General features: G+C 49.5%; 1 protein-coding gene across 3 annotated transcripts in view; it reads left to right on the forward strand.

Moving 5' to 3' along the window:
* Window positions 1-25,273, forward strand: part of GNG7 (G protein subunit gamma 7) — a 77,101-nt gene that overhangs the window by 34,069 nt on the left and 17,759 nt on the right. Inside the window, exon 1 of one of the 3 annotated variants that reach the window (XM_064497441.1) lies at window positions 3,816-3,966. The exons of the other annotated variants lie outside the window; for them this stretch is intronic. Coding sequence (XP_064353511.1) covers window positions 3,831-3,966 — 136 coding nt within the window. The 5' untranslated portion in view covers window positions 3,816-3,830. Of the gene's footprint in view, window positions 1-3,815; window positions 3,967-25,273 lie in introns of those variants that run through there. 3 annotated transcript variants of the gene reach the window in all.

Raw genomic sequence — 25,273 nt, forward strand, 5'->3', positions numbered from 1 at the left:
GCCTTTGCCTCTGCAAAGCAGCTCTGCTCTTTTACTCTTCAAGGAAAGTGGCTAAAAACAAATTAACTGCTAGTTATTGTAGGACAGCAATTCAACATCCAAACAGTTCTTCAGCTCTGTAGGAAGTCATCTTCTTTCTTCTGAACTATTGGACTTGAACTATTGAGCACAAAATGTGTGCTAGGAGGAAAGCCTTCATCGTAGCGTGCTCCTCGTGCTGCTGTGATGGAGCCGGTGGGGCTAGCTGACGCGAGCTTTGGGAAGCTCGGATCTATCATGAATGACCAAAGGCTTCTAATGCTTTGGCACAGGCAATAATGGGAAATGTTTTGGGGTTGTCCCCAAGAGGCCTGGTTCCTTTTAAAAAATAAAGCAGATTAGCTCAGAAGGCAAAACAACATTTTTCCTGCTCATACCCTCCAGGGTATAATGGTCTGCAGTGAAGGAGTCATTTCCCTCCTTTGGTTGGAGGGAAGATGGCTCTGATACAGGACTGCAGGCTTCTCTGCCGTGGAGCAGCCATGTATCGGAGCAGCCACAGAGTGAAAATTGTTCTTTTATAGTAAAACCTTCTGTTTAGCAAAAATGGATGCTGAGACTGCAAACGTGCTCTGGCATTTTGGCTGACACGCTCCGAGTCAAACCTGCCCTTTGCCATCGAAACAAGTTAGCTAGATGCCTGCCTGTTTGCACCATCTGCAGGAGTCGTACGGCTCTCCGTAGTGCGACTGTTCTGCATTTTGCTCTTGCTGTGAAAAACTCGTGCCAGTTGCTGGCTGTCAGGGTATAAGACTTCTTTATGGATCTCGAATTGGTTAAGAGCTGCTCCTTTCCCAGTGTTAATGTGTCTGTGTTGATTCTCTGCTTAGACAGGCTTCAGATTGTCTTGAGCAGCTACGTTTTTGTTAGTGCTTCCTACGATGTGATAATGACGAACATATCTTTAAAAAAAAAAAATTTGGTGTGATTTTTAATGGCTCGAAAAACACTTCTTGCAGGGTCATGTGAGATCTTGGAGCAGGTGTAACAGTTAACCTCTCCGTTCTGCAAAAGGTTTCTCTTGGTAGCTGCTGGTAGTTGTGCAAGCATTGTACAGCTTTATCAGCTTGGACAAGAATCCGTCTCCTTTGTAACAAATGCTGTTTTCTGTCTGTGGCTAAGTGCTTTGTTAACATTTACAGTGGCCTCACAGGAAAAGAAGGTCAGTTGTTCTCCAAGGTCACTCCAGAAAGCTGTGGTGGAGCTGGGGTAAGAGCCCAGCTTGCAGTCCTCAGTGTTGTGGTTTTGCCTCAAGGCTTAGTGTGTAGCTCCAGAACTGAGGGTGAGAGTGACTTGCTCACGGGACCCACTTAGTTAACTATAGCAAGTGCCTCTGCAGAACTGCAAGTGACTGAAGTATTCACTCAGGCAGGCATTAAAACAACCTTCGTTCAGAAAGTGTGCGCTGGGGAACAGCGCAGTCTTGAAGGAGGGGAGCTTGGACAGCATCAGGCTGCTGTGCTGGCTTCACCTGGGCTGCTGCTCTCAGATTCAGGCTGTCCTCCAAATTTGTGCCCAGTCTCTAGTGCTCGTATGCAAAAAACTTCCAAATGCAACATCGATGCTCAAAGTTCAGCTGCATTTGAAACAGGACAGGACTTACAGTTCTGTTTTTAATTTGTCTGTGCTCAGCAAGATGATGGAAGCACTTTGTAAACATTCATCCAATACCACTTAACGACACCTGATTCTTCAGAGGGCCCCTCTCATATGGCCCTGGCTGACAGCTGAGTTGCTCTCATGTTTTTCCCCACAGTCTATAATTTGTCAGTGATGCCCATTCTTTGATGTCCCCTCTCCACCTCTGCCATACATGGAGTTATAAACCACTTCTTTTTCTGTTCTAAGTGTATGTGAAACACTCTTTGAAGAACTTATTTCTGCAGCATGTGCAAAAAATCCTCTGCTTTTCCTAATCAGATGCAACCATCACTGCACACATGGTCAAGGGGGGAAATTTGAGATTGTGGCAGTCTCTGTATATGACTTTTTTAGTATAACTGAGAGAATCCCAGTTTAATAATAATAATAATAATAATAATAATAATAATAATAAATCTGGGGCAAAGTGTCCTCATTCTCTCTCCTCAGGTGGCCTTGATCAGGTTTCAGTCTCCTAAAAGGTGTTTTGAAATGTTGTGTTTATTTGTAACCTGTTTTTTTCCCCATTTTCTCCTTTCCTAATATCTCTCAACATCTGTAGTGTGAAGTTTGTGTCAGACAAATTTAGGGGTAGGAACACACCTTCTGTGCCTTTTCTGTGAAACACAGTCTGTGAATTTAAAATATATAGAAGAAATAAGACTATGGGACTCTAAATACCTTTGTCACAAAAATTCAGTATTAGAGTAAGGCTTTACCCAGCCAGATGTCTGGGTTCAGTAGAATAAATCTGCTTTACAAGACCCGTACCAACCTGCTGTTTAAGCTGAATTACTCGGTATCTCCTGTCACAATCGGCGATCACCCTTAAACGTTCTTTTCTGGTGAACTCGTTTGCTTTTTGAGCCTTGTTTGAACGCGTTCCCGGGTCCTCTGCCCCGGCAGTGCTCCAGCCGCTTGACGCCGCGATGCCTCGCGCAGGCTGGCCTGGCCGCTACCTGCCTCCCCGGCTTCCCCGGCTCATCGCGACTGGGGCTGCGTCCCCGCGCCGTGCTGGCCGCCGAGCTGATGCGTCGGGAGCCGGGTCCCTCCGCAGCAGCCGTGAGTTTTGGAGGTGTCTTGAAGCCACGCGTGCGGCCCCTCCAGGGGGGCAGCCACCGACCTCCGAAACCCGGGGCACGTGCAGGGCACACGCAGAGCGCTGCGTAGACTGCGCCCGTTAACGAGACCCTCCTTTCCTCCTGTTCTCAACACTGGTGGGTCAGTCCAAGGATACCTTGCTGCTTGGCTGAATTCTGGAAAAAAGAGAGGGGAGACTGGCCCAGGGGCTCAGGTCCAGGTGTGTCTCAGAAAGGAGGAAGGGCTGTCTGCCCTCATCTTGCATTTTTAACTCGGACAAGGGTAGGGCTGTGAGCGCCGTCAGTAAGCTGTAATGGAGTAGTTTCCTTGTTAAAGTAATGTGAATATCCTTGAGACTGAAGCAAGTGAAATGCTGGAGTTACAGTGGAGGAGCGACTGCGTGCTAGCTAGCTGTGTCCCATGGGAACGCGTGCAGCGTGTTTATTTTGTGGAAGGAGCTTTTCTCTCTCCCAGAGCAGGAGTTCTGCTGGCGGGATCTCGTCTTCCTGTCGCTTACAGACCCGATGCTTCCTTCAGTCTTTCTTCTTGATATGGATGTTGCTATTAGTTTGTCGAATTAGTTTACACCTCTCTGTTTTTACTGGCTTTGGGGAAATGGCCTCTCCTTTCCCACAGTGAGGTGTTAGATTTCGCAGCTGCCTTCAGCAGAGCCGGTTTCCAGCCTGTTGCCATTTGAATGTTGCATCTGGGAAATGCGTTACTGGGCAAGAACAGCTTGATCCCTGAAGTAGGGGTCACAGGCTCAACATGTTCAGTTTAAGGAGCCTAGCCGGCTTTGGAAAGCTTGGACCTCAGGCCAAAAGGGTGGTCGTGCTCTGAGGAACCCGGAAAGGCAGCGGGATGGTTAGGGACCGGGCAGCCTGGGGTGGATCAGAGCAAACCGTCTCAGCAGGAGAATGGGAATGGCTGCTCGGGAAGCAGCTGCGCCAAAACAGCGCTGTGAGTCTCCTCAAGAAAAATAAAATGGCCCAGGTCCAGTGTTTACTATCGGATGGGAAAGAACAGTAATGTGCTTATAGGCTATTTACTAGGCTGGGACTGTGTGAATCATGTTGCATACGGTTACAGCCCTAGATAGGTCATCTGTCTCTTGTTTGGCTGTCCTCAAAACTGAGCGTGCTTTCTCCCTCCTCTCCCATTCCCACGATGTGGGGGGAGAGGGAGAGAGAAAATGTGGTGAATTTGGTGAGTTTCCTGCGGTTCCGTGACTCAATTAGTACTCAGTTGTCGTCTTACTAATACTTTCAGTGTGTCACTAGCTGATCTGACCTGAGCGCACACTAAAACCTGCTGGTGGGTAGTAGCTGGCTGGAAGGGCACGTGTTGGTGGCCGTCCTTTCTGTCACCGTGCCCTTTGGAGCATCTCATAGCCTTGTGCTTCATGAGCAAAATCCTGCTCGTCCGTGACGCCTGTGAGTGCACCGTGATGGTCTGCGTGGAAACTGTTCCAGGATGCCGTTAGCTCGGCTGTCAGTTTTTCTTAGTCAAAGCTAAATTTATTCTGTTTGAACATCGGCCCATAGCTCCTGGGTCTGATGGAGCTCCGTGCTAGCAGTGGGTATCTGTTCAGGTGGTCGGTGTCCTCTACCGTAGGCTCAACGCCGTGTTGTTTTGTCGTCGTTGTTTTTTCCAACAGTTTTTGCTTGATGGTCGTGCCCTTATCCTTTTCCAGCTCTCAGAAGCATGAAACTTGCATTTCAGAAAACATTGCCACGTTTCTACCATTTAATTTTTCTCTGGTAATGTCTAACGGCTTTCCTTTCTTCTAAGAAGTAGCAGAACTAACGAGGTTTGTGCGTGATGTGCAGTTAACATTGTCTCTGTTAATCCTCACCCCTCTTCTCCTTTTGTTATCTTGATGGATTTATTTAGATTTTGGGGCTTACTCCAGCGTGTCAGTTGCTAGGAGGTCATAATAATTTGGCACCTTCACAGTAGCTGCTACTCCTTAATATCAGACTGAAATTAATAGAAGTGTAGATGCTGTCGTTGTGAACATGCTTCACCTTACAACACTTCACCTGGCAATTAAAATGGGCGGAGGGAGTAGCAAGGCACAAGATTCAGCTAGAACAAAAACATGCCTTTAGAAGAATGTTTCCAGCTACTTCTGCACCTAAGGTCGAATGTTAGCGATGAATGTATTAATCTGGAGTGCAGCTTGCAGTCTCCTCTGGCTGAAATGCCCGAGAGAAACTCCTGTCACTGAACATCTCCGGTTTACAGACACTTCACAAAAAGCCTGTTGAATTGTTTCAGTTGTTGTCTTACAATACATAAGCCACAAAGCTCTGTTTGCTGGAAGAATTATCCACATCAGACACCAGTGCCTTGCAGTGCTCCTGCTTTCTGTCGCGCTTTCCTCTGGCTCCCGCGGCGTAACCTCGGCTGCCTTTGCTGTGCATCGTGTCCTTCCAGCGGCACGTGGCTGTGTTGTACGCTGGCCATTTTTTGCATTCCGCATTACGGGTAGGTCCTCGAAGTGGGACAACCATGGGCGTTTGAAGATGCGCAAGTCTGTTCCCAGCAGTGGTTCCTGTGGGAAGAGCAGGCGTGATAGGATTAATGGCAAACAGAAATACTATTTATGTGGTTCCAAGAAGAGCAAAAAATACTCCGCGTTGCAGCCGTCGCTGACGTCCTCTCGGAGGCAGGTCTGTCTGTGGTGGCGACGGGCTCGGCTCAACTTAGCAGCAGCAACTCAATCGGCACATAGTTCAGTTTGGAGTTCCAGAAAGGGCTTGAGAAATAGCTTTATACTGTGGTTTCTATTGCTTTTGCTGCCCTGATGTGGAGCCCTAAGTTCGTGATATCCTGATACGGTGCCCAAAGAAGCACACGGTATAGATGAAGTGCTCAAACCCTCCCCAACTCTGTTAAGGGGCATGTGAGCAAACAGCTTAATTCAACAAATTGGTACTTGAGTTTTGCCTTCAAACATTTCCGTCAGCTTATGTGCTCTCTTAATATTGTCATGGTGTCTGCAGGTCATTTCACAAGCAACACGAACATCATGATTTAAAAAGCCTATGTAAACTGGTCTGTGTGTTCAGCCTCCAGGCAATTCATCTGCAAGTTACATCTTGGATTTCTGGGCTTTGTCCTACGTTTTGTTGCATGCTTTGGGATCAGTTGAAGTTAGAGATGGCAGAATAATCTGCTGCTGCCGTGGGAATGAGGTGGAAGGAAACAGCTTTGCTACATTCCTGCGAGAGGTCCTGCTCTCGCAAATCCTGCGCCTGTCAGCGCAGCAAGGCAGACGGGCATGCGGGTGCAGTTTGGGAGCTGACGGGCTTTGCACTCACGAGCCGCAGGATGTATTCAGATCAACCCGTCAGGCTATTTACCTTCCCACAGGAGAGGAGCAGTTGGAAAGTAGTTTAAGAAGGTGGCTTGTTGGGATAGAGGAGAGGTGGCAAGCAACACCTCAGTTGTTTGTTTCTTGTAATGAGTTTCCCACGTTGTTAGCAAGGTCATAAATTAGGTAGGGAGCTCAATTTTCCACGGTCATGAAATACTTGGTATTTTAAAGAACCTTATTTTGTTGCCAGAATATACAGAAACATTTGTGTGTTACTCTAAGTTCTGCAGGCTTAGGGCTGCTTTATCTTTGTGTTAGATTGAAACCAAAGAAGTCATGGGGTTTAATGTGCTACTAGGTAAATAATTGATTTATAATCAGCTTGCTGTTGAGTGCCCACTTCTAAAATTTTTGTAGGATCGTAGCTCTATATGATTTTGCAAGGCTCATTCTTTCTAACTGCAAATTTGCTGTGGGCTTATTTTTTGTTCCTAAGGAGATGGCATCCATTTGGGGGATCCACAGACATTGCAGCAAAACTTGAATTCTCAAGACTCAAAGCCGTTGTGCAAGGAAAAGCATCCTGTATAGACAGGCACAGAAGTAGTACCAAGCTTGTGTCGGAGGAATGTAACTGATGGGCTTCCATGTAACATGGTATTCAACCTAATCTTGAACCATGCTACCAAACAAGCCCAAACCAGCTGGCATGTTTATCATAAATATCAGTTATTTGGAAAGGAAAATTATGAGAACTTTGAGTTTGCTTTTGGTGACATTGAGCCGTACAACCTGCTCATGACTCGAGCACACTGCATTCCTGGTTTTGCTGCTTTTGAGTGTGACTGGAACACTTAACTCCAGTGCTTTTAATTAGGAGTTGTTTGCATTCATCAATAGGGAGTGAAAATAGCTGGAGGGTGTACGCAAGCTATTCTTCAAATAGGAAACGAGTCCAACAGATTACGTTTTGCCCCGACAAGACCAAGTTGCAGCACAGTAAAGACAAGTCACGTGGCTGTGCTGATGGTAAGTTTATTCCACTCAAGTTCGTGGATGTGCTTGTCCTATCTCACGTTGCTGGGACTAGAGCAGGCCTGCAGGGTTGCTAAGTGTGTGTTCTTGGTGCTGATCTGCAGTGCGATGGCCTTTTTTGGAGGAAGCTGTCAGCTACGCCGGACTCCATCAAATTCTTTTGCCTTTGAAAAATAACTATTTGAATTTAGCTTTTTTTTTCCCCCATAGCTGCCCCTATTGAATCTACCTTGTGACTGATAGTGATTTCCAGGGAGGGTTAGTTTTTTCCCCATAAAAGCCGTAGAGCCGTACCGGATCTGTCTGACGCTGGTCAGCAGCACGCACCTACGACCATGGGGCCGTTTGCCAGGCAGTAGCGTGTTCAGTGGCAGCGTTAGGCTTGGGCCCAGAGGACACAGCAAACTGCATTTCTCTTTCTGGTACAACGGGCCAAAGTCCGGCTGGCGTGCTCAGTTGCACCACGCACCTTAGCTTGACTGGTCAGAGACTGAGCTTCATCCTAACACTCGGCTAAGATGCCAGAACAGAAACCCTGATTTCCAGGCATTTGGGGAGGTGCACGGATCTGTGCTGTCCTGTGAATATTTCTTTTGAAGAGCAGCATTGGTGAGCAGTGGAAGTTAGCTCTAAATCCTTTGGGGCAAGGCAGAAGATGCTACCTTGAAGTATAGCTGTGTGGAAAAGAAAACGGAAGGAAGATGTGGGGAGACTGTCAGGATGCTACTGAAGAAAGAGGCTGTATGCAGTTTCTTTTGGGGTTGAAGAAGCATCTTAAATGTCAAATCGGCATGTGTTTTGATTTGCTTGCACGTACCACAGCCTACCCGAGCATCTGTAATATTACCCGTCTACCACCTTGAGAGAGCCCTTCCTCATCGTCGCCCTCCTGTGCGGTGGGAGGGGGCTGCTGTGCAGCAAGGTGAGGGGGGGATTCACGCCTGCCCACACAAAATTCCTGAAATAAATGCATCTGGGACAGCAGCATTAGAGAGACTGCATGGTCGTACAAATGGACTTTGACCATTTTTGTTGGAAACTCCTTTCTTTCATTTAACTTCATGTCTTCAAAGTGCACTACCTGCAAATTATTAAGAATCTAGAAGATAAACTGGTATGAGCCAGAAGGGCTCTCGATCCTTAATCTGTGATATTTGTGTGTGTGGTGCTTTTACTGGTTGTAGGATTCTGCAGAACCAGTGCACGAGTGTTGCACAGAAGACGCTGCAGCCGGCGCGGAGGGAGCGGCGTGCTCCAGATGGCCCGGCCGCCGCTTCGTGTGCTGCGAGGGCGACCGCTGTTCTGTCTCCGGTCAGAACAGCCTGCACTGCAGCCAGACCTTTTCCGTATCAAAAATAGACAAGTTGTACGTTTTGTTCAAACTGGGTCACAGTGCTTTTTCTGACTTTTTTTATAGGTAATGAGATAGATCTGGTTTTCCAGATGTGTCTGAAAGGAGCATTAAAATCCGCCTAGAAATGTGGTGAGACGATGTTTTACGCAGTAAGAGCCTGCCTCGGTTTATCAGCGCTGAGGCTGACAGCTCTTTAATCATGCATAATTTTGTTTAGTGGGGCTATTTGCATGCACTTCAATGTGTCCTAGGAGCAGCATCCAATTTAGTGCTGTTATGATAAATTGATAATAGTTGATTCTAAACCAGTAGTGAGAGCACCCACACAAGAGGGTTTTACAAAAACTACTAAATCAATTTTAATGAACTTGTACTTCAGGTAAGCTGGTGCCACTTCTATTTACATGCAGATACTCACCTTTTCTAGAGCAAAGCTATCGGCCTCTGGGGTCGAGCTTCCAACCTACTGACTTCTTGAACTGAGGCAGACTAAGGCCAAGCCTTGAGAAATCTTTTATGACTGCTCCACTTTAAGATTAATTGCTTTGCTTTTGCTGAGTAAATGACTTTGCCGCTCTGGAAAATTATACACAGCAAAAATCCAGCCTCTGTAAGGTTGCTATGCAAAAGTAAGTCGCACTGTCTCCTCTTTCCTCTTTACAGCTTTATTGGGACAGAGCTGCAGCGAGTTACCGCCGGGGCAGGCGCTGCTGGCTTCATGTCGAAGGTGCAGCTTGGTTATGAGGCTGGTGCTTCCCATCTTGCAGGAGTTCAGGAGTTAATCGGGAGCCACCAGAGACTGATGTTTGTGCAAAGTGTAAAAGCCAGTGACATTTACCAGCACTTACTGGCAAAGTTGACTGGGAGTCAGTGGATGGGGGCTTTATTTTTTTAGCTGTCTTTGTTCTGCAGGGTTGCTAATATTCCCAAATGGAGTGTGCTTTTATCAGCAGCATCTGTGGTGCAGTCTGACTCATGTGCTCTTTGAGTGAGGATGACAAATGGAGAGCGGAGACAAACAACTCCGGAGGAGCAGCGTGCGCGGCGAGAGGGGGAAGGAGGACGGTCATCTCGGAAGGCTTTTCAGTAACACCCTAATTACTGCCCTCATGTGGGGAAACTTGGCTTTTTGCTTCTGAAGAAGTCTGATTTAGATTTCTTTGGAAAAAGAGGAGGGAAGATGAGCGTCTTTGGCACAGAGGTTGGAAGAGTTTGTAGGTTTGCAGTTCCCCTGAGCTCGAAGTGGCCTGTCCCTCACGCGCTTCCCGCTCCTCTAACTCCTTGGTTCTGGTGCTCGAAACCTCTCCGCATGCTTGCAGCGCCCCGGGGGGGTTGTGTTATTGAAGACGTCCTGCACGTGCTCGTCTGACTCACAGCACCAAGTTTTAACCACCCCTTGCAGCAGCGGCCGGTCGTGCCGGGGCAGCTGCCGGCGGAGGGACCGCGTGTCCCTGGCAGCAAGCGGCTCCCTGGCACCGGAGCAGGTCAAAACGACCGATGGGGATCGGTAAAGCAGCTCGGTTGCGCTCTGCCCTTTGGTTAAAAGCAGTTAGGAAACGTGTGCTGCACCATACACCGCGTTTTCGCCTCATTTATCAGATGAATATTCCACGCTGCCCTTGTGGCCTAGCAGAGGTGGACCTGGAAAGCTGTGAATTGCCGGCTAGGTGCGGAGGGGCAGGAAAAAATGCCCTTTCCCAGGCCCGGCTTCTGCAAGGGCTGGTTTCGCTGTGCCGCCGGCGGGCGGGAGTGCGGGCCAGGGCTGTATTCGTCACCCTTGAGGTCATTTTTAAAGCTTAAAATGCACCAAAGGGGCTGGGGGGGGAAGGGGAGTTCCTGTGTGCGTTCACGTGCTGGGTGAAGCTTGGTACCGAGCGATGCTCGTGGGCGGGTGGGGAAAGAAATCACGGGCAGTGCAGTCCGTGCTCCGGTGTTTGGAAGGGGATTACCTCCAGGGATCCTTTTTAGGGCTAGGTGGTGTGAAATTAGGCTGCCTCGTTTCATTTTGGTTCTTTAAACTTTTGCTAGAACATACCCATTTTCTCTTACTTAGCATGTGACGCTTTCTGAGTATTCTTTAGAAAATCACTAAATTGAAATACCGGCTTCAAGAAATGGTACAACTTCAGTCACTCAACTTAAAAGCTAGGGAGGAGATGAGATTAGTGTTGAGACTTCTGTAGATAAATATTTGGAAGTATTTGTGAGTATTTTTGACTTCTGCAGAAATTGAAGTGTGTGTGAACATGTGTCCTTTGATCAGCTCTGCAGTTCGTTAACCTGTTGAATTTGGTGTCTGGCCTAAGGATCCAGAGCATAGGGGGTTCAAGGCATATGAAACCATCACAGATCTTTTCCCCTTTTTGGACCATGTTTTCTCTTGGGGTATCGCAGTTGTAAACAGGGCAGGAAGGTTTGGGACGCATTAAATTACTCGCAGTTTCCTCTAGCGTTACCCGTGCGGGACTCGCGCGTCTCCCTGGGCTGCGGCTCCAGGGCTGCCGCCTGGCTTTGCCGCGGGGCCTTTCCTCGGAGGCAGGAGCGCTCCTGGCCGCGGGCAGGCGGCTGCCCCGGGAGCTGGGAAGGCTCGGCGGAGCCGGGAAGCAAGCGGCAGCGCGTTGCTGTCGCGGGGCGGGCGTCTTAGCTGGACGCGAACCACTAGGGTCCTCAAAGCACGGAGTTCGCTGGAAAGACGCTTTCTCGTGCAGAGAATGATTCATTCTCCCGGCAGCCTCGGCGCCCGTGTGAATTCCTGCAGCACGTAGCCGGCTTTTCCCATGTGAAACTAAAGCGGAGATGTAACTCCAGCTCTGCTTCCCTGGCAGCCCGCGCTTGATCCCGCGTCCCGGCCCCGCCGAGCCCCCTTTGGGAAGGGCCGGCCGGCGGGCGCGAGCCCCCGTGACCGCTGCTCTGTGGCCGCCCGGGCTGCGCTCGGATGCCGGTGCCGGACCCCCGGGCGGGGGGGGGGGTGTCGGTGCCGCTGCGGCGGGGAGGGGCGAGCGCCGGCGGCTGCTGCCCCCGGGCTCGGGCGAGCGCGGCTGCGACCTCCCGCCCGCCGGGACTGCGGTGCCGCTCGCTGGAAATTCAGACGAAAAGGGGTTTATCTTGTTTTGACACAGAAGTTGCAGCTTAATTGCCGCAATGTTGATCTTGCTGCAAGCAGAGGCCTGAGGAACAGGACTGGTTTACAATAAACTTGCAAATAGCTTTGGACGACTGCACTACCCCCGATTTAAGCGTTTAGGGAAGGCTTAATTGGGGGGGGGGCACCTGTTGGAAAGGGAAGGTGCATTAAATGGTGGGGTTTTTGTTTTGCCTTAAAGCTGGAAAAATACGGGCACAGCAGCCGCGAGTGGTGACTTCGGCTGTGCAGGCGCTGCCAGGGGGACGGTGCTGCCGGGGGGGGGGGGGGGCGGCTCCGCCGGGTGCAGCTCTGGCTTTTATGGCACAGCCGCCGCGGGAACGCGCATTTACTCCCCAGGAATATTAGCAAAAAGCCGGCTGCCTTTGCCGCGTGGTGTACTGCTGTTTCTCCACTGTTAGTTGTAATTGCGAGCTGAGCGTCGCCGCGCCGGTACCTCGCTCAGGGTCCGAGCAGGCGTTTCGTCTTGCTGCTGCTGCAAGAAAATTGCCGGCAGTTCGAGGCCGGCGGCAGCGAGGCGGTGGTGCGCTGCCCTGCGGTGGTGAGCTCCTTGTGGGCTGCAGTATTCTTCACTAGAAACGTGCAATCTTGGTTCAAAGCGGCTTTTAAGGATGTATCTTTTGTGGCGTTTACTTCGATACGGCGCCTCGGAAGAGCGGCTGGGCCTGGCGCTGACGGTGCGCGTGGCTGGGGGCAGGAGGAGGCTTTACCAGTCCCGGGAAAGCCGGGAGCCTGCTGTTGCTTCCGCAGTGTCAGTGGCTGGTTGGCAAGTCGTCCAACGTTAACAGCAACAATAATAAAAAAAAAAAGGTGCAAGTCTTAGAGCAGATTTCCCAAGTATACCCTCCCCTGCATTTCCTGCTCTCGATACCATTAGCTCCTTTAAAATACTCGTTAATGGAGCGCTGATCTTCAGCGTCTCCATTTCACTTGCACTTCTCCTGCCTCAAACAGCCCCTGGAAAACTCCAGGGATTAAATAGGCTCATTTTAGAGAGGTTCCTAACGCGGCAGCAGATAGTGTGCAAGGGAAGGGTCTGTCTCACTGCTACATCTGCGGAGCTGCAGACTCGCGATGATGCGGTGTGCCGTACGCAGTATCAAAATAAACCTCTTTATTTTTAACAAAGTGCATTTAAGACACACTAGCGAATGGTCCGTCAGTCCCTAAATTTGAGGAAGATGTTGCATCGTTCTGCAAGGCGCGCGAGCCCGCTCCGCATCCCTCGGCGCCTGGGCAGCCTCCGGGGAGCTCCGGGCTCCTGCTCCGGCGCTTGGGAATGGGACTCGGCTCCGCGGCAGCGCCCGGGCGCTGAGCTGGCGGCTCCCAGCACGGGGGACGCCGGGCGCGGAGCCGAGTCTGCGCGGAGCAGCGGGGCTGGAGCTGCTGCCGCTGGCGGGGGGCGTCTCCGAACGCAGCTCAGCTTCTCCGCGTCCCCTGCAAGTCGCGGTCGGGTCACTGTAGTATCAGCTGCTCTTTTCTTCATTAATAGCTTGTTTTGCTCTGTATTTCTCCTGTGTGGGTGGCATCACGAGATGGGTCATGGTTCCCTGAGTGGCTTAGTGAGCGTTCCCGGCTTTCGTCTCCCTCTGCAGCTCTCCCTCATCTCACAGCTCTCACCTTTGTCCCCCTGCGCCCGCCTCGCTCGTGCTGCCGCTGGACTCGGTTTTACGGTACCTGGGCTGCGCAGGCATGTGTAATTAGCTGCTTTTTAAGAGTCCGTACGTGAATGCACAGTGTTCAGAGCACAAGCTGCGGATTGTTTGCAAGCAGCAAACCTGCTGCTGTCAGGCTTGCTTGAAATTGCCACTTCTACGCCGTGGCTGCTAAACACAAACTTTGGACGTTCAGGCTGGAAGGAGTCGTGGGTTTTACTGCTAGACCACTTTGTTATTTAAACAGTTTTGCCTGAAAAAGAGTGCTCTAACCGTAGGTGTGCTAGGCTTAACCCTTGACGTAGGCTTCCTTGCGGTCTCCAGGTGAAGCATCCCTCTTGTCCGTGGCTGCTCCAGGCTGTCGCCCCGTCTCAGAAATTTAAGTCTTTTCCTAGTCTGATTATGAAGAAAAGCGCTTTCCTTCCCCTACACCCCTCAGACGGAGTCTCGGGCTTGTTTCGTCCATCAGTCAGCAGCGAAGTGTAATGTTTACATCTCCTGAGGATGAGTGAGGTCAGCACAGATGTCATCAGGACTGATTCCTGTAGCTGCTATTTATGGTAGCATTTCCTTCCACTTTAATAAATAAAAACAAACCAGTATTTCCTTTGCATGAGTTCAGCCGTTGCCCCACATCGAAAGCCTCGGGAGCAGCTTGCAGAACGTCTGTTGCCCCCTTCCATGGCGGTGCCGAAATGACTCTCTGGTGACCTGCTCGTTTGCTCTCAGGTTCCCAGCTCCAGTCCGTGGGATTTACTTGCTTTGTGCTGCCTGTTGTCAGAGCAATTGTATCCTCCCTGCAGGGACTGGATTTACCTCATTTAACACTTGATGTTGAGCTGCTCGGCATGTAACGCCTGCAGAATCCTGCCGTCCTCGCAGGAGGGCATGAATGGATGCACGCGCCGAATTTACGTGCTGTGTTTTTCCTCTCCAGTGACTAATCCACACGGTTTTTTATCCTCATATTCTGCAGTTGCTTTTACCTTTTCTTCTTCAAGCGTTTCCTACCGTTATGCAATTAGCTATCTGGAGCAGTCGCTTTACCTTTCCTCCATCGCAAGTCCCCCCTCGTCAGATTGCAGGTCTTCAGCTGCTAAATTAGATCGTAGCTCCTCCTCTTTACCCACACTGTTGCTGAAATATCCTCCTGCCTTTTCTGTCACTAAGGGCTTATACAGTAAACTTCAGCTCTGTCAGAAAGACAGTTTGTGCAAGACATTTTTCTGAGTAATACAGAAATTTCACTGTAAGTTGCCCCCCATGATGAACAATTCTGTTCTTACCTGGCAAAAGCTTTGTGTAATCAGGATTCTTACAAAATGAGTAAGTGCAGGGTAAAATGAACTTTCTCTTCCTCCTTAAGCTTCCTCCCCCTGTTTTCAACTTTATTCTCTGTAACTGTGTGAAAACCAATGGATGAACGTAAAGGTTTTGAGTTTCGAGGCGGGTTCTGCCTCTCTGCGCTGACCGCAGCAGCAGCGCGAGGTGCTCCAGGGTTCGCGGTTGTCGGCTGAGGCTTTCTGCTACGGTTTGCAGCCGACGGACCTCGCTGCGTCTTCGGCAGTTCCAGATACGGAAGCCCGCAAAGAGGGAAGCAATGTTTTATAGTAGCTAGAATGAATCCTGCCTAAAACTATCTCCCCACTTAAAGGAGGCTTTTAAAGCACCTTGTAGGCTTAGAGTTAAAAGTCCTGTGGTATGTACGTAACTCAGCTACGACTTTTTGCTCAGTTGGTTCAATGCTGAAATCAGATGGGGGGGAGCAGTCTTTTGCCTCTTTTACAACAAAACCTCGTACTAGGCACTAATGAAGTAGTTGCCCATGCTTAGAAAAGCTTACTGCTGCGTTTGTCCAGATCCGTCCCATGGCAGCCTGCTGCACCGAGTTAAACCTGCTCAGAAAAGAGCAGAAGGCAGACTGCAGCAGTAATTTCTCTTGATTGAAAAGACCATTAAAAGTGCTTCTGCTAGGCTGACAAAGCAGTAAACCTCAGATCAGGTCCTTTTGAATATGGCTAGATTAGTGCCAGACTTGAATGGGTTAAATAGAGAAGTGGGACTAAAGTCCAGTTTTTAACTAGCTGGAATTTTAGGAATTGACAATTAGCTTTCTTAGCAAAACAGGATTGCTAGAAATTGCACTTCTTGTTTAGTTAAGACCTGTCTTTTTCATATGTCTAAATTAAGTTCTGCAGACAGTCAGGAGCCAGTTGCAAAACAAGCCTATAACGTGTAGTTAATGGTCCCGTATTAAAATGAAATGGCATAAAAGGCTGGTGTTGCAGCACAAGCGCCGTTGCTGTACACGTGCTGCTGCGCTCTGCCAGGCTTGCTCTGCTTTTACGACACCCGCCGGGGCGCGAGCGAGGGTGGTGGTGTTCCAGAGCACCGTTTCCTAAGGAGGAATGAGAAGCAGATGGGGCTGATGCTGGTCTCCAGCTCTCGCGTGCTGCAGCGGGGCTCTGCTGCACGGAGAAGGCTGTTTCTGCGCTTCCCTCCGTGTCCCTCATCCATCGCCGTCCCCGGTCCCCTCCTGCCTCCGGGCCCGGGTCCGGAGGAGGGTGCGGGCGGCCGCTCGCCCGGTTCCCGGGCTGGGTGACGGCACCAGCCTTGGCGGCGGTACCTCTGCACCTTCCCAGCGCCGGGTGTGTGTGAGCGCGCGGGTGACTCAGCTCTGTCCTTTTGCTCGAGTGAGAAGCGCTGTCTTGGTGCTTCCTCCTCCTCCTCCTCCTCCCTCTCTGGCGGAGGCTGCCGCGCCGCGGCCGGGAACGCGCTGGCCGCGTGGGAGGGAGATGCAGTAGGAGGGTTCCCCGACCCCGAGCCGCGGCGGTGATGCAGCCCGTTGACGCACTTTCTCCTGCATCAAAGTGACGGTTGCCGGGCTGCCTCACTGAGCCCGTCCTTTTCTTGTTTGATATTAAAGTACAAAGCCGTGTAAAAACCACATGCTTTTCTACTCTTTGAAGTGATGCTGGCTGAGTGCCTGAAAAACATTCTCCAGTTGTGGTGGAAAAAATCCCATTACGTTTTACAAATATTTTTGTTTTATTTCACCCCTTTCTTTCAGAAGCTTCGTAATCGTCCTCTAGAGAGTTGGTCTCGTGTTACTGGCAAAGGCTGATCCATCCCGATAGCTGTGTTGCAAACAAGACTTGCAACTAAACCGTAAAGAAATAAAACTTGCATTTAGTTGGCTGGGTTTGTGCTTTTCTTTCTGCATTGTATAGGATATTTTCCTTATCGTGTTCATCGTCTAGCTCTCAGCAAGCTACAGGTTGAACATGTAGCCTGGTGTCCAACTCATGCTCTTTGGGACTTAATCTAGACACTGTTAAGCTGAGTGACTGTATTGCTTCCAACCTTATATAGTGGTTTTTAAGATGAAAACTGTAATAAAATGAGCAAGACTGGGTTTTTTTTCAAAGTAATGTAAAGTTCCTGAGCAAGAAATACTGGACTAAACATTCTTGTAATGGCAAGAAAGATGGGACATACAGTCAGCTGTAGAAGCAGATGGTGCATTACACTAACGATGTATGTCTGCACGTAATCTGTAGCTTTTAAAAATGCATCGGTAACTCCTTCTGCCGAATGAGGAAATAAATTAGCCAGCGGTTGACAATTGTGCTTATGTGCCTTTATGCGTTACAGTGCTGGGCATGCTATAGGGTGTGCATCTAGGACGAGATCTTCATCTGGGCTTGCTCACCAAGAAACAGTATTTTAATAGGTAGAACTGGTCATCTGTAGTTTATCAGTACCAGCACAGCTAAGCTGGGGCAGCTCTCTTTCTGTCAGAATAGAGGTGTTAGTCTTCTCCTTGCTATCAAGCGCAATTAGCCTTAAGTTGCAGGAATGGGAATTTAAGAGCCCACTGCTAGACTGGACTTGGCTTCTGAGTCACTTTAAAAGTAAAAGGGTTGAGGGTTTTGGGTTTTTTTTTTTCCAAATCTGAAGGTCAGTAGAAGTTTTTCCACAACACTTGAAAGTTAATTTCAGTGGTCACTCGTGCCCCTTATGCGATCTAATATTTTCCAGTTAGGGTTAGCACATGAGAGGTAGCAGCACGGCCAGGGATCGGGCTTTCCTGCAGGGATCAGAGCCCGCTGCCCCCTTCCCCAGGGATGCCGACTGTACGTGCAAGGTTGTGCTTTGCTTTGTTTTTTAGTAAGTAGCATGAACTCTTACTATTTTTTTTTTAACGATGAGTTGCAGCACTGTGCTAAAAGGGTTTCTGCAACTGTGAGTTAACAGCCAAATCGTATAAAACGTCTACGGTTAAAGCCTGGAGCTCTCTCCCGCAGTTCCCGTGCCGTAGCCGGCCAGCAGCGTGGTGTTTGACAAGCAATACCAGCGTGGCTTTTACTGTATTTGTGTAAATGAGTTAGTAAACTGGTAAAATTCCACTAATCCCTCTGTAAATGAGCTTATCATGGGATATGAATTTCCTGCTGCCTGTCCCCCGCTGCTCGGTGCAATAAAACGGGCAGCCAGAAGATCACGCTGGTTCCTGCGCGGGGCCCGTCACTTGTTCCAGCCGGGGCTGCCCCGCTCCGGCAGAGGTTACGCTTTTCCAGTTTTCCTCCGGCTTTAGGCCCTTTGTTTGGGCATTTAGAGCCGCGGCTCATAAACAGATCCCGTTAGCACATGAGCATGATATAAAGTATGTGGACGTGAGCCAACGTGCCGAGGTGTGCGCAGGGCAAGCTGCTGATGGTCACAGATACGTGGAAAGCTTTCGTGCTTGGAAAACATAGTACGATCCTGCTCAGCTGACCGAGGCGTAAGGCCTGTTTAATCCCGTCTCCGCTCCTGTGGATAAACAAGCGCGATTCATTCTCCCTTTATGTGTTTTTATTAACCGAGGCAAGACACTGCTGAGGTGACGGGCCGCTCCGGCAATGCCGCCTATGTGAGAAATGCCCAGCGCGGCGGGTCGCCTCCCCGATCTGCACCGCCGGGCCGGGCCGCGGCCAGGGGACCTGCTCGCTGCCCAAATACTTTCCCGTCCTGGGAAGCCTCAGTGCTGCCTTCGGCACTCATCATCGCTTCTGTCCTCCTGGAGCAGGCCGGGGATCTCCCCTTCGCGCCCGGGTTTGGGTGAGCTGGGGCTCAGCCGGGGCACCCGCTCCCCGGGGAGGGTGGCCGCCCTCGGACCCGGCCCTCTCCGGTGCCTGGCACAGCGGCTGGGCAGGAGAATTCCCAATTTCCTCACTGCAAAGAGGCCGCATATGCGTTAAATCTCACTTTTCTGATCACTTTGTGTTGAATATTCATGCTTGTTCTTTCTTCTGCTTTCCCAGGAATATTCCAGGCGTAGTGGAAACGGTATGTATGTGTCGTGGCCATTTGAGGCCTTTTCTTTTCTTGGAAAAGTCAGTAACTAATACGGGATTAAGTCTTCATTTCTCGCCATAGTTACCCTCTAAGAGCAGCTTTTGGTTGGCTGGGTTCTTTTAGTCTTAAACCCTCTCAAATCTCTCAAGTTGGACTGAGCCCTGCGTTGAGCATGTACCAGCCGTACCAGTTCAAAGAGTCTGTTTGGAAACTAGGAGAGTCGAACCTGATGCAAAACTTCGGCACTGTGGACTAGATCCAGGTGACGATGCTCCAAACGTGGGGTCAGGCCGCTGCAGCAGACTTGACTTGGACTTGGAAAGATTGCCCCACAAAAAACGAGGACTAATTTTTCTCTCTCTCTTTTCCTGGGACAATCGCGTTCACTCCAACTCCGCGCTTGCTAGGCAAAGCAGGATCTAAATCCGGTGCCTCTCTTATTCTTTTCAGCATATGCTTTTTGGAAGAAATTTAAAAGCCCTTCTGTTTATTCCTCTTCTCTACATTTCCTTTAGCGTTGCAGGGAGCGGGATGCGATTGCCTGGCAGACTTCGGGGCGGGCAGGCAGAGCCCGGGTCTCGTCTGCTGCGGGGTCCCCGGGGAGGTGGTCCTGCTCGGGGACAGCCGTGCTCACCGGTCTCGGCTGCGCTCGGTGCCCCTGGGGCACCTCGTTGCTGGCGTGGGCGGAGGGGCCGGGCCGGCTGCCGCCCGTCGGCATTCCCTGAGCGCGGGGCGGGTGCGTGAGGTCTCCTAGCCGCTTTCAGCGCAAGGCTGGTGTAAATCTTTCCCTGGTTATTTAGGTTAGTGTGGATTAACTTTGCATGGAAATGTTGTATCAGGCCTTAGTGCCTAAACTGTGGGAACAGTTTAAAAAAAAACAAAACAAAAAGCCCCAAACAGCCGGAGAAGGTAATTTTTAACCAGTTTTTGCTCCATCTGCAAGAGGATGTTTTGACTATCTCTTTTCCCCCCCGCACACGCGTGTTGCTTTAACGTGGATTAAGCAAACAGGAGCAAAGCGTTCTCGCTCTGTTCCTCAAAATCAGTTTTCAGTTTGATTTGAAGCAGAGCACCTCGAGTAGAGACTGATTTCAACAAGTTATTCAAGAAACTTTTAGTGCTCTGCATTTTTCTATTTAGATACATAACTGGAAAGAAACACCCTTATTTTGGTGATAACATTAAGTTTCAGCTCACACAGCCCGTGACGGTGTATTTTACTTTCCAGTTTTGTGACCGAGTGCGTGCTGTCGGTGCTCCTTTCCAGATGTCGGTATTTGCATTTCCGTCGTGCAGAAAAGCTCCTGCCTTCCCCTGTCTTTTGGTTTCAGGTTAGCTGTCGGGGACGTAATGCTTTTATTTTCCATTGGTGAGCGAGTTCAAAGCTGAGAAATGGGGAGTAACAGCAGAACTTTGCTGTCCAGTTGTGAACAAAACCTGGTGGCAGAGAGTCGCTGGCCAGCGCCCCGCGTTTGGGCGCAGGAGGGGGCCGGCTCGCAGCCCCCCGGGAAGCCGAGGTGCAGGTGAGGCGGCGGGGGCGGATTTTCGGAAGCGCCGGAGCAGCTCCGCGGAGCCGTGCACAGCACCGGCAGAGCAGGGGGCACCTGCTGCAGCGCAAGTTACCCAGTGCTATCTAAACACTCGGGGAAGTTTGAGGAGCTTTTATATTTTTCTTTCTTCTTTTCTAAACTAGAAGATTAAGAGAAGTACTAGAAGATTTGCTAGCTATTAGCCCAAGCCTATGAAAAATAGTCAGCAAGCTAAAGATCGACCGTTACCTGAAGGCAGCTCGCTCACGCGTCACCCTGCAGAACCCTTCTGCACGATTTGCAAGTTCCTTTTTTTAGCCTCCCTGTTTTATTTCCAGCCTGAGAGTCTTTCAGAGCCGCTCCCAGCACCGGGCCTTAGCTCAGTCCTGAACTGCTGCCAGGCCAGTGTGACTTGACTTCCTGTAAGAGAGACAAAAGAAAACGACCTTCTGCTTCCTTTCCCCCTCGGCTCAACAGATTCCAGGGCCCGGTGTAGGAGTTGCTCCTCGTTGCAAATCCTCACATGATGTTGCAGTCATCAGCATTACCAAAAGACCCAGGCTTGCATGAAAACTGCCACACAGACGCTGCAGTCACATGCGGATACTGGCCTTTTCTGTGAGGGTCATTACTTTGATAGATGAAACAAGTGCAAAGTAGTCATCAAGCCCGTCGAACCATCAAGCCCTGATCTGCATCTGGAAACAAGTCCCCGTTTTCACTTGCACGCAGCTGATGTCAGGGGGCGGGGGGGGGGGGCCCTCGGCTCCGCTGCCCGATTGTGCCTTGCTCCTGGGCATCTTATTTTGCCCCGTGCAGACACATCAGTAATGAAAACACGATGACCAGAGAGAGCTGGGCAGAGAAAGTCACAAGACTGCTCCTGTGCCAGGGTGTTTTATGGACGTACGAGGAAAGCATTAGCAGTTACTCTCACGTGATGCGTCTGTCGGGAAGGGTCACCCACGTTTGCAGTGGAATTACAGGGAGCTGCCCCCAAAATGCGGATGAGGCTGTTTGGCAGTCAGGAGCTGCTGGTGAATAACATCACAGGGCCGTTCAGCTCCCAGGCAAGCGCCATACCGGCCCGTCCAGCTTTAGGAGACCTTAAGCTGTTAATTACTTCTGAAGCATGCGGTTAGGAATTTGAGCTCTTGCTTAATGCAGATCTATAGTTTGTGATTCTTCGGAAGTACCAGCGGGGGCTGAATTTTCCCTGTGTTTCCCTGTGCCCTGCAGTCCTTCTGCAAAGATTCCCGCTTTGGGTTTGGGAGGCCCAGCTCACAGTGGAGTGCTAACTCGGGGGGAATGTTGCTTTTGCATTAGCAAAAGAAAAAAGTTAGGTATGTTCAAACAGGGTATTCAGGAGTATCCGAGACCCGAGCTGTCCACGTGAGCTTGGCTGGACAGCGTGCTTGGAGTCCCAGCGGTTGCCAGATCATGCGTGTTGCTTAATTCTGTCTTGCATCACTTTTCTCCTTGCTCGTAACTGTAAGGAGCTCTCTGCCAGCCTGTGAGATATTCACGCTAGCAGAGATCACACTTGTTTCAGCTCAAGGTCATTGAAGGATTCTCAGGGTTAGGTCAGTGGCAACTGCTCTTCTCTCACGGCTTGAAGTCTTCAGCCGGTGTCTGGACATATTGCCCATGGCTGTCGAGTCAATGCGTTACTTAATCTGTGTTGCGATATCAGACTTTCTTTAGCAACAGTCCGTCTAGGCACTGTGTTTTTTGGGACATGGTCACTTTGCTTCATTGATAGCACCATTATGTCTAGAGAGATTGTTGCTTTTAGTCCTACTGAAACTTAGTCCCTTGAAATCCCTGTTGCTCTGCTTTGACACTGCTTGCTTGTAGGTTTGCATCTTGCGGATGGCTCCTTAAGAAAGACAGTGAGTGAACGTTTTGCACTCGAGTTTCGTGTCAATGGGAAAGACATTCTCAGCTCTCATTTCCGATTTGGTCCATCGGATTTATTCCCGGACTCGAGATGTGATGTTATAAATCGCGTTCAGGATGTTGGAGCTACGCTGGGCTCCCTTTGCTGCTCGCATCGCCCGGAAGGGCGACCCTGCAGCGGCTGCCCTCGCGGCTCGGAGGCCGCTCACCATGCGCCTGCGCCGCGTTCGCCAAACCAGCGGCGGAGAAGCTTGGTGCGCTGGCAGCAAAGCAGGCAGGCGGGACCGGGGTGTGCGCGGAGCAGACGCCCTGGGTAAGGAAGCACCCTTTTTGTGTGGCTGTTCCTTAGCAAAGGCTGCCTTTGAAAGCAAAGGGCAGCTCACGTGAAGATCCTGCGTGCGGACCTGGAAAACCAGCTTTCCTGTACTTGTGCCACATTACAGCGACTGCTGGTCAGACGTGTTTCAAGCTCTGCTAGGTTGAAATGTGCTAAAAATTCTGCCGAGAAATGTACCCTAAAGACCTGTGAGCGATAGTTACCTGGCTGCTGTGAGATATGCAACTGATAGAGCAGCTAGGAATTTAGCACAGAAATACATGATTTTATTTCAGTCAGGTGCGTAGCTGACACTTCTCCTTGCTTCGCAGAACAGAGCTGGTGTCTCCTAGTAGTATCATTTAGACTACTCTTTTTCACCTCAGAAGAGCAGTTTTCCTAACCAGAAGAAGAAAATATCCCTACGTTTTTGAAATAGGGCAGACTGAAAACAAGAAAGCAAAACTTTCTGCATGTGATGGTTATGCAAACATCTGGCCCTTAGGGCCAACCTTTTAGTCACTGCCTGTCGCCTGGCGAACACTGTCGGTAAGAGCAGAGTATTGAGAATGCTCCGTTTTTGATAACATTGTGGCTTTAAAAATGCTTTCTGAAAATACAAAATGCAAAGCAATGCTCTGACAGCCAAGAATATGATGTATATGCTTTCTTTGGAAGCTGGTTTAGATGTGCTGTAGGCAACTGTATGTCAGCCCTCTTAAATTACACGAAAGAGGCTAATATGCTTTTGGCTCCCATTCGCTAAGAGGTTTTTTTATGGCTCTGTACTACACCGAGGCTCATCAAAGAGCTTGTCAGCAGTTTTCTTGTTTGCTCAGCATCAGCTGAATGCTGCTTCCCGGTAGTGTGAGGCTTGACTGAAGAACAGTCATATGAAGGGGATGGCTTATCTTCCTGCACTTGAACAGAAGGTGTTTAATCTTTAAGTAAATATTTTTGTCATAACCTCAGTTTTTTTCAAGCTTGATGTTTGCAAATATTCAAGCACAAGGCCCCTTTGCGCAGACACCAGGATGAAACTGAATTGAAGTCGAATCCGATGCAGAAGCATCGGAGAGGCCCTCAGCCTGTCTCCTGTTGCAGGCCGGGGGTATCGGTTGCCATAACCATGCACAGCACAAACGGGCTGCTTGTACTTTTTATTTTTGACGTTGCAGAAAGTGGGCTGAAGGGGGAGACTTCACGCTGAACTCCTCTGCGCCAGGGTAGGCAAAAGCCTGCATGGAAATAAATCAGCCTTGAATTACGGTCCTAAGGGCAGCAAGAAAGAGCGGTGCTGGACCAGATGTGGAGGGTGTCTTGTCCTCAAGCATCAGCTGACCTCACCTAAGCCTCCCGGATGACTGGTCCCTGCGGAGACACAAGGGCGATGGGAAGGCTTCAGACCACTCTAAGCCTTCAGGTTGACCTGTAGATTTGCCTGCAGCAGTAGTAAGGAAAGGGGTGTTTGTGTATATATCTATGTATATATGTGTGTGTGTGATAAAAGGTTACATTTGGGGGAATTTTTGCTCCCAGGCTTGTTCACACATCTGTTGAATGAGACCTTATTCTGTATGTGCCTCCTCCGCCACTGACTTGAGCAGAGCAGCTGGGTGTTACGGCCGGGGCTGGTTCAGCACCGATTCCAAGGGAAAACGGCCGCGTTACCGCACGGAGAATTTCTCTTCTGATTATTTAAGCGTGATCCTGCTTGGGGCAGGATATTCAGCTGAAAGTGTTGTCACTGCAGACTGGTTGAAAACAATGAAACAAGGGTAAATTACTAACAATTTGCTTTAAGAGCAGTTGGAAAACTATTTTTAGCTACTTTGAAACGCTATTTGAATGCATACATGTATAATAGCCACAGTCAGTGTAATTGACAAACCCTATTTCTTTTTCCATAGCATAAAAAAAAAGTAGCTTAGGGCATATTGTGCTGGGAAAGCTCCTAATGGCTCTGTTACTTTGATTATTTACCAGTTCCCTATCTTCTTGAGAAGTATTGACTGTGCAAGCTCTGCCCAGCCATACAATGAGGATATTGTAACTTGTGGTTCTGATGTAATTCCCACCAAACACTCTTTCCACAATGAAAACTTTAACTTACTTGAAACCAAACTCCTTGGCCTTTCCATCTCCTTCGTACAGAGCTGTGTAAAGTTCCAATAAACATGCTCTCCCTGGCTTACTCAGTGTAATTATTCTCTGAGGCTCTGCAAAAGGCCCAGTATCCTTTGTCAATAGAAGCTATAATAAGCATAATGCTCTAATAAAGTGTAGTCCTCGCAGTATTTGCTTTGACTTCTTATTTTAGTGTTGTTAGGGCTTTCTTTTAATCTTCCTCAAATTCCACGTGGCTGACTTTCTTCCTAAACGTGATCCTATTTTGAGGAGAAGCAAAATAAATTGAGATTATAAAAAGCAAAAGCATTCTGCTTACAGATTCCCGGGGAAGATGGGTGGCTTTGAATCCATCTGCACGCTCGTGCACCACAGGGAAACGTTTAAGATGCTGCTGGCTGCTCGGGAGGCTGAGCTGTACTTGCGCTCAGGAAAGAGACTTATTGTAATGAGAGACCTTTAAAGGACTGAGAATGTTCTCTGTGCGTGAAGTGACTTAAAAGTATATAAAAGGCAGAGACGTTTCTTTTAACGTCCCCGTGTTATTGACTGGGAAGTTTTCTGCTACTTTCTGAGCTCCACCAAAACGGAGCAGCTCTGCCAGCTGACTCGGACCCGTGCCCTCGTCTGGGTAGTCTTTCCTTTTCTCTCTGAAAAGAGCCTGGCGACTCCTTTTACCATTTCAGTGTAGCCTGCTTTTAGGCCTCCAGAGTAGAAAATGGAAGGCTTACTATTAAACTGTGGCTGAAAAGCTTAAGAATGGGCAGTGATAGAGGTAGTAGCTAGAAGAAAAG

This window comes from Dromaius novaehollandiae, chromosome 25, assembly GCF_036370855.1.
Source record: "Dromaius novaehollandiae isolate bDroNov1 chromosome 25, bDroNov1.hap1, whole genome shotgun sequence".
Taxonomy (NCBI): Eukaryota; Metazoa; Chordata; class Aves; order Casuariiformes; family Dromaiidae; genus Dromaius; species Dromaius novaehollandiae.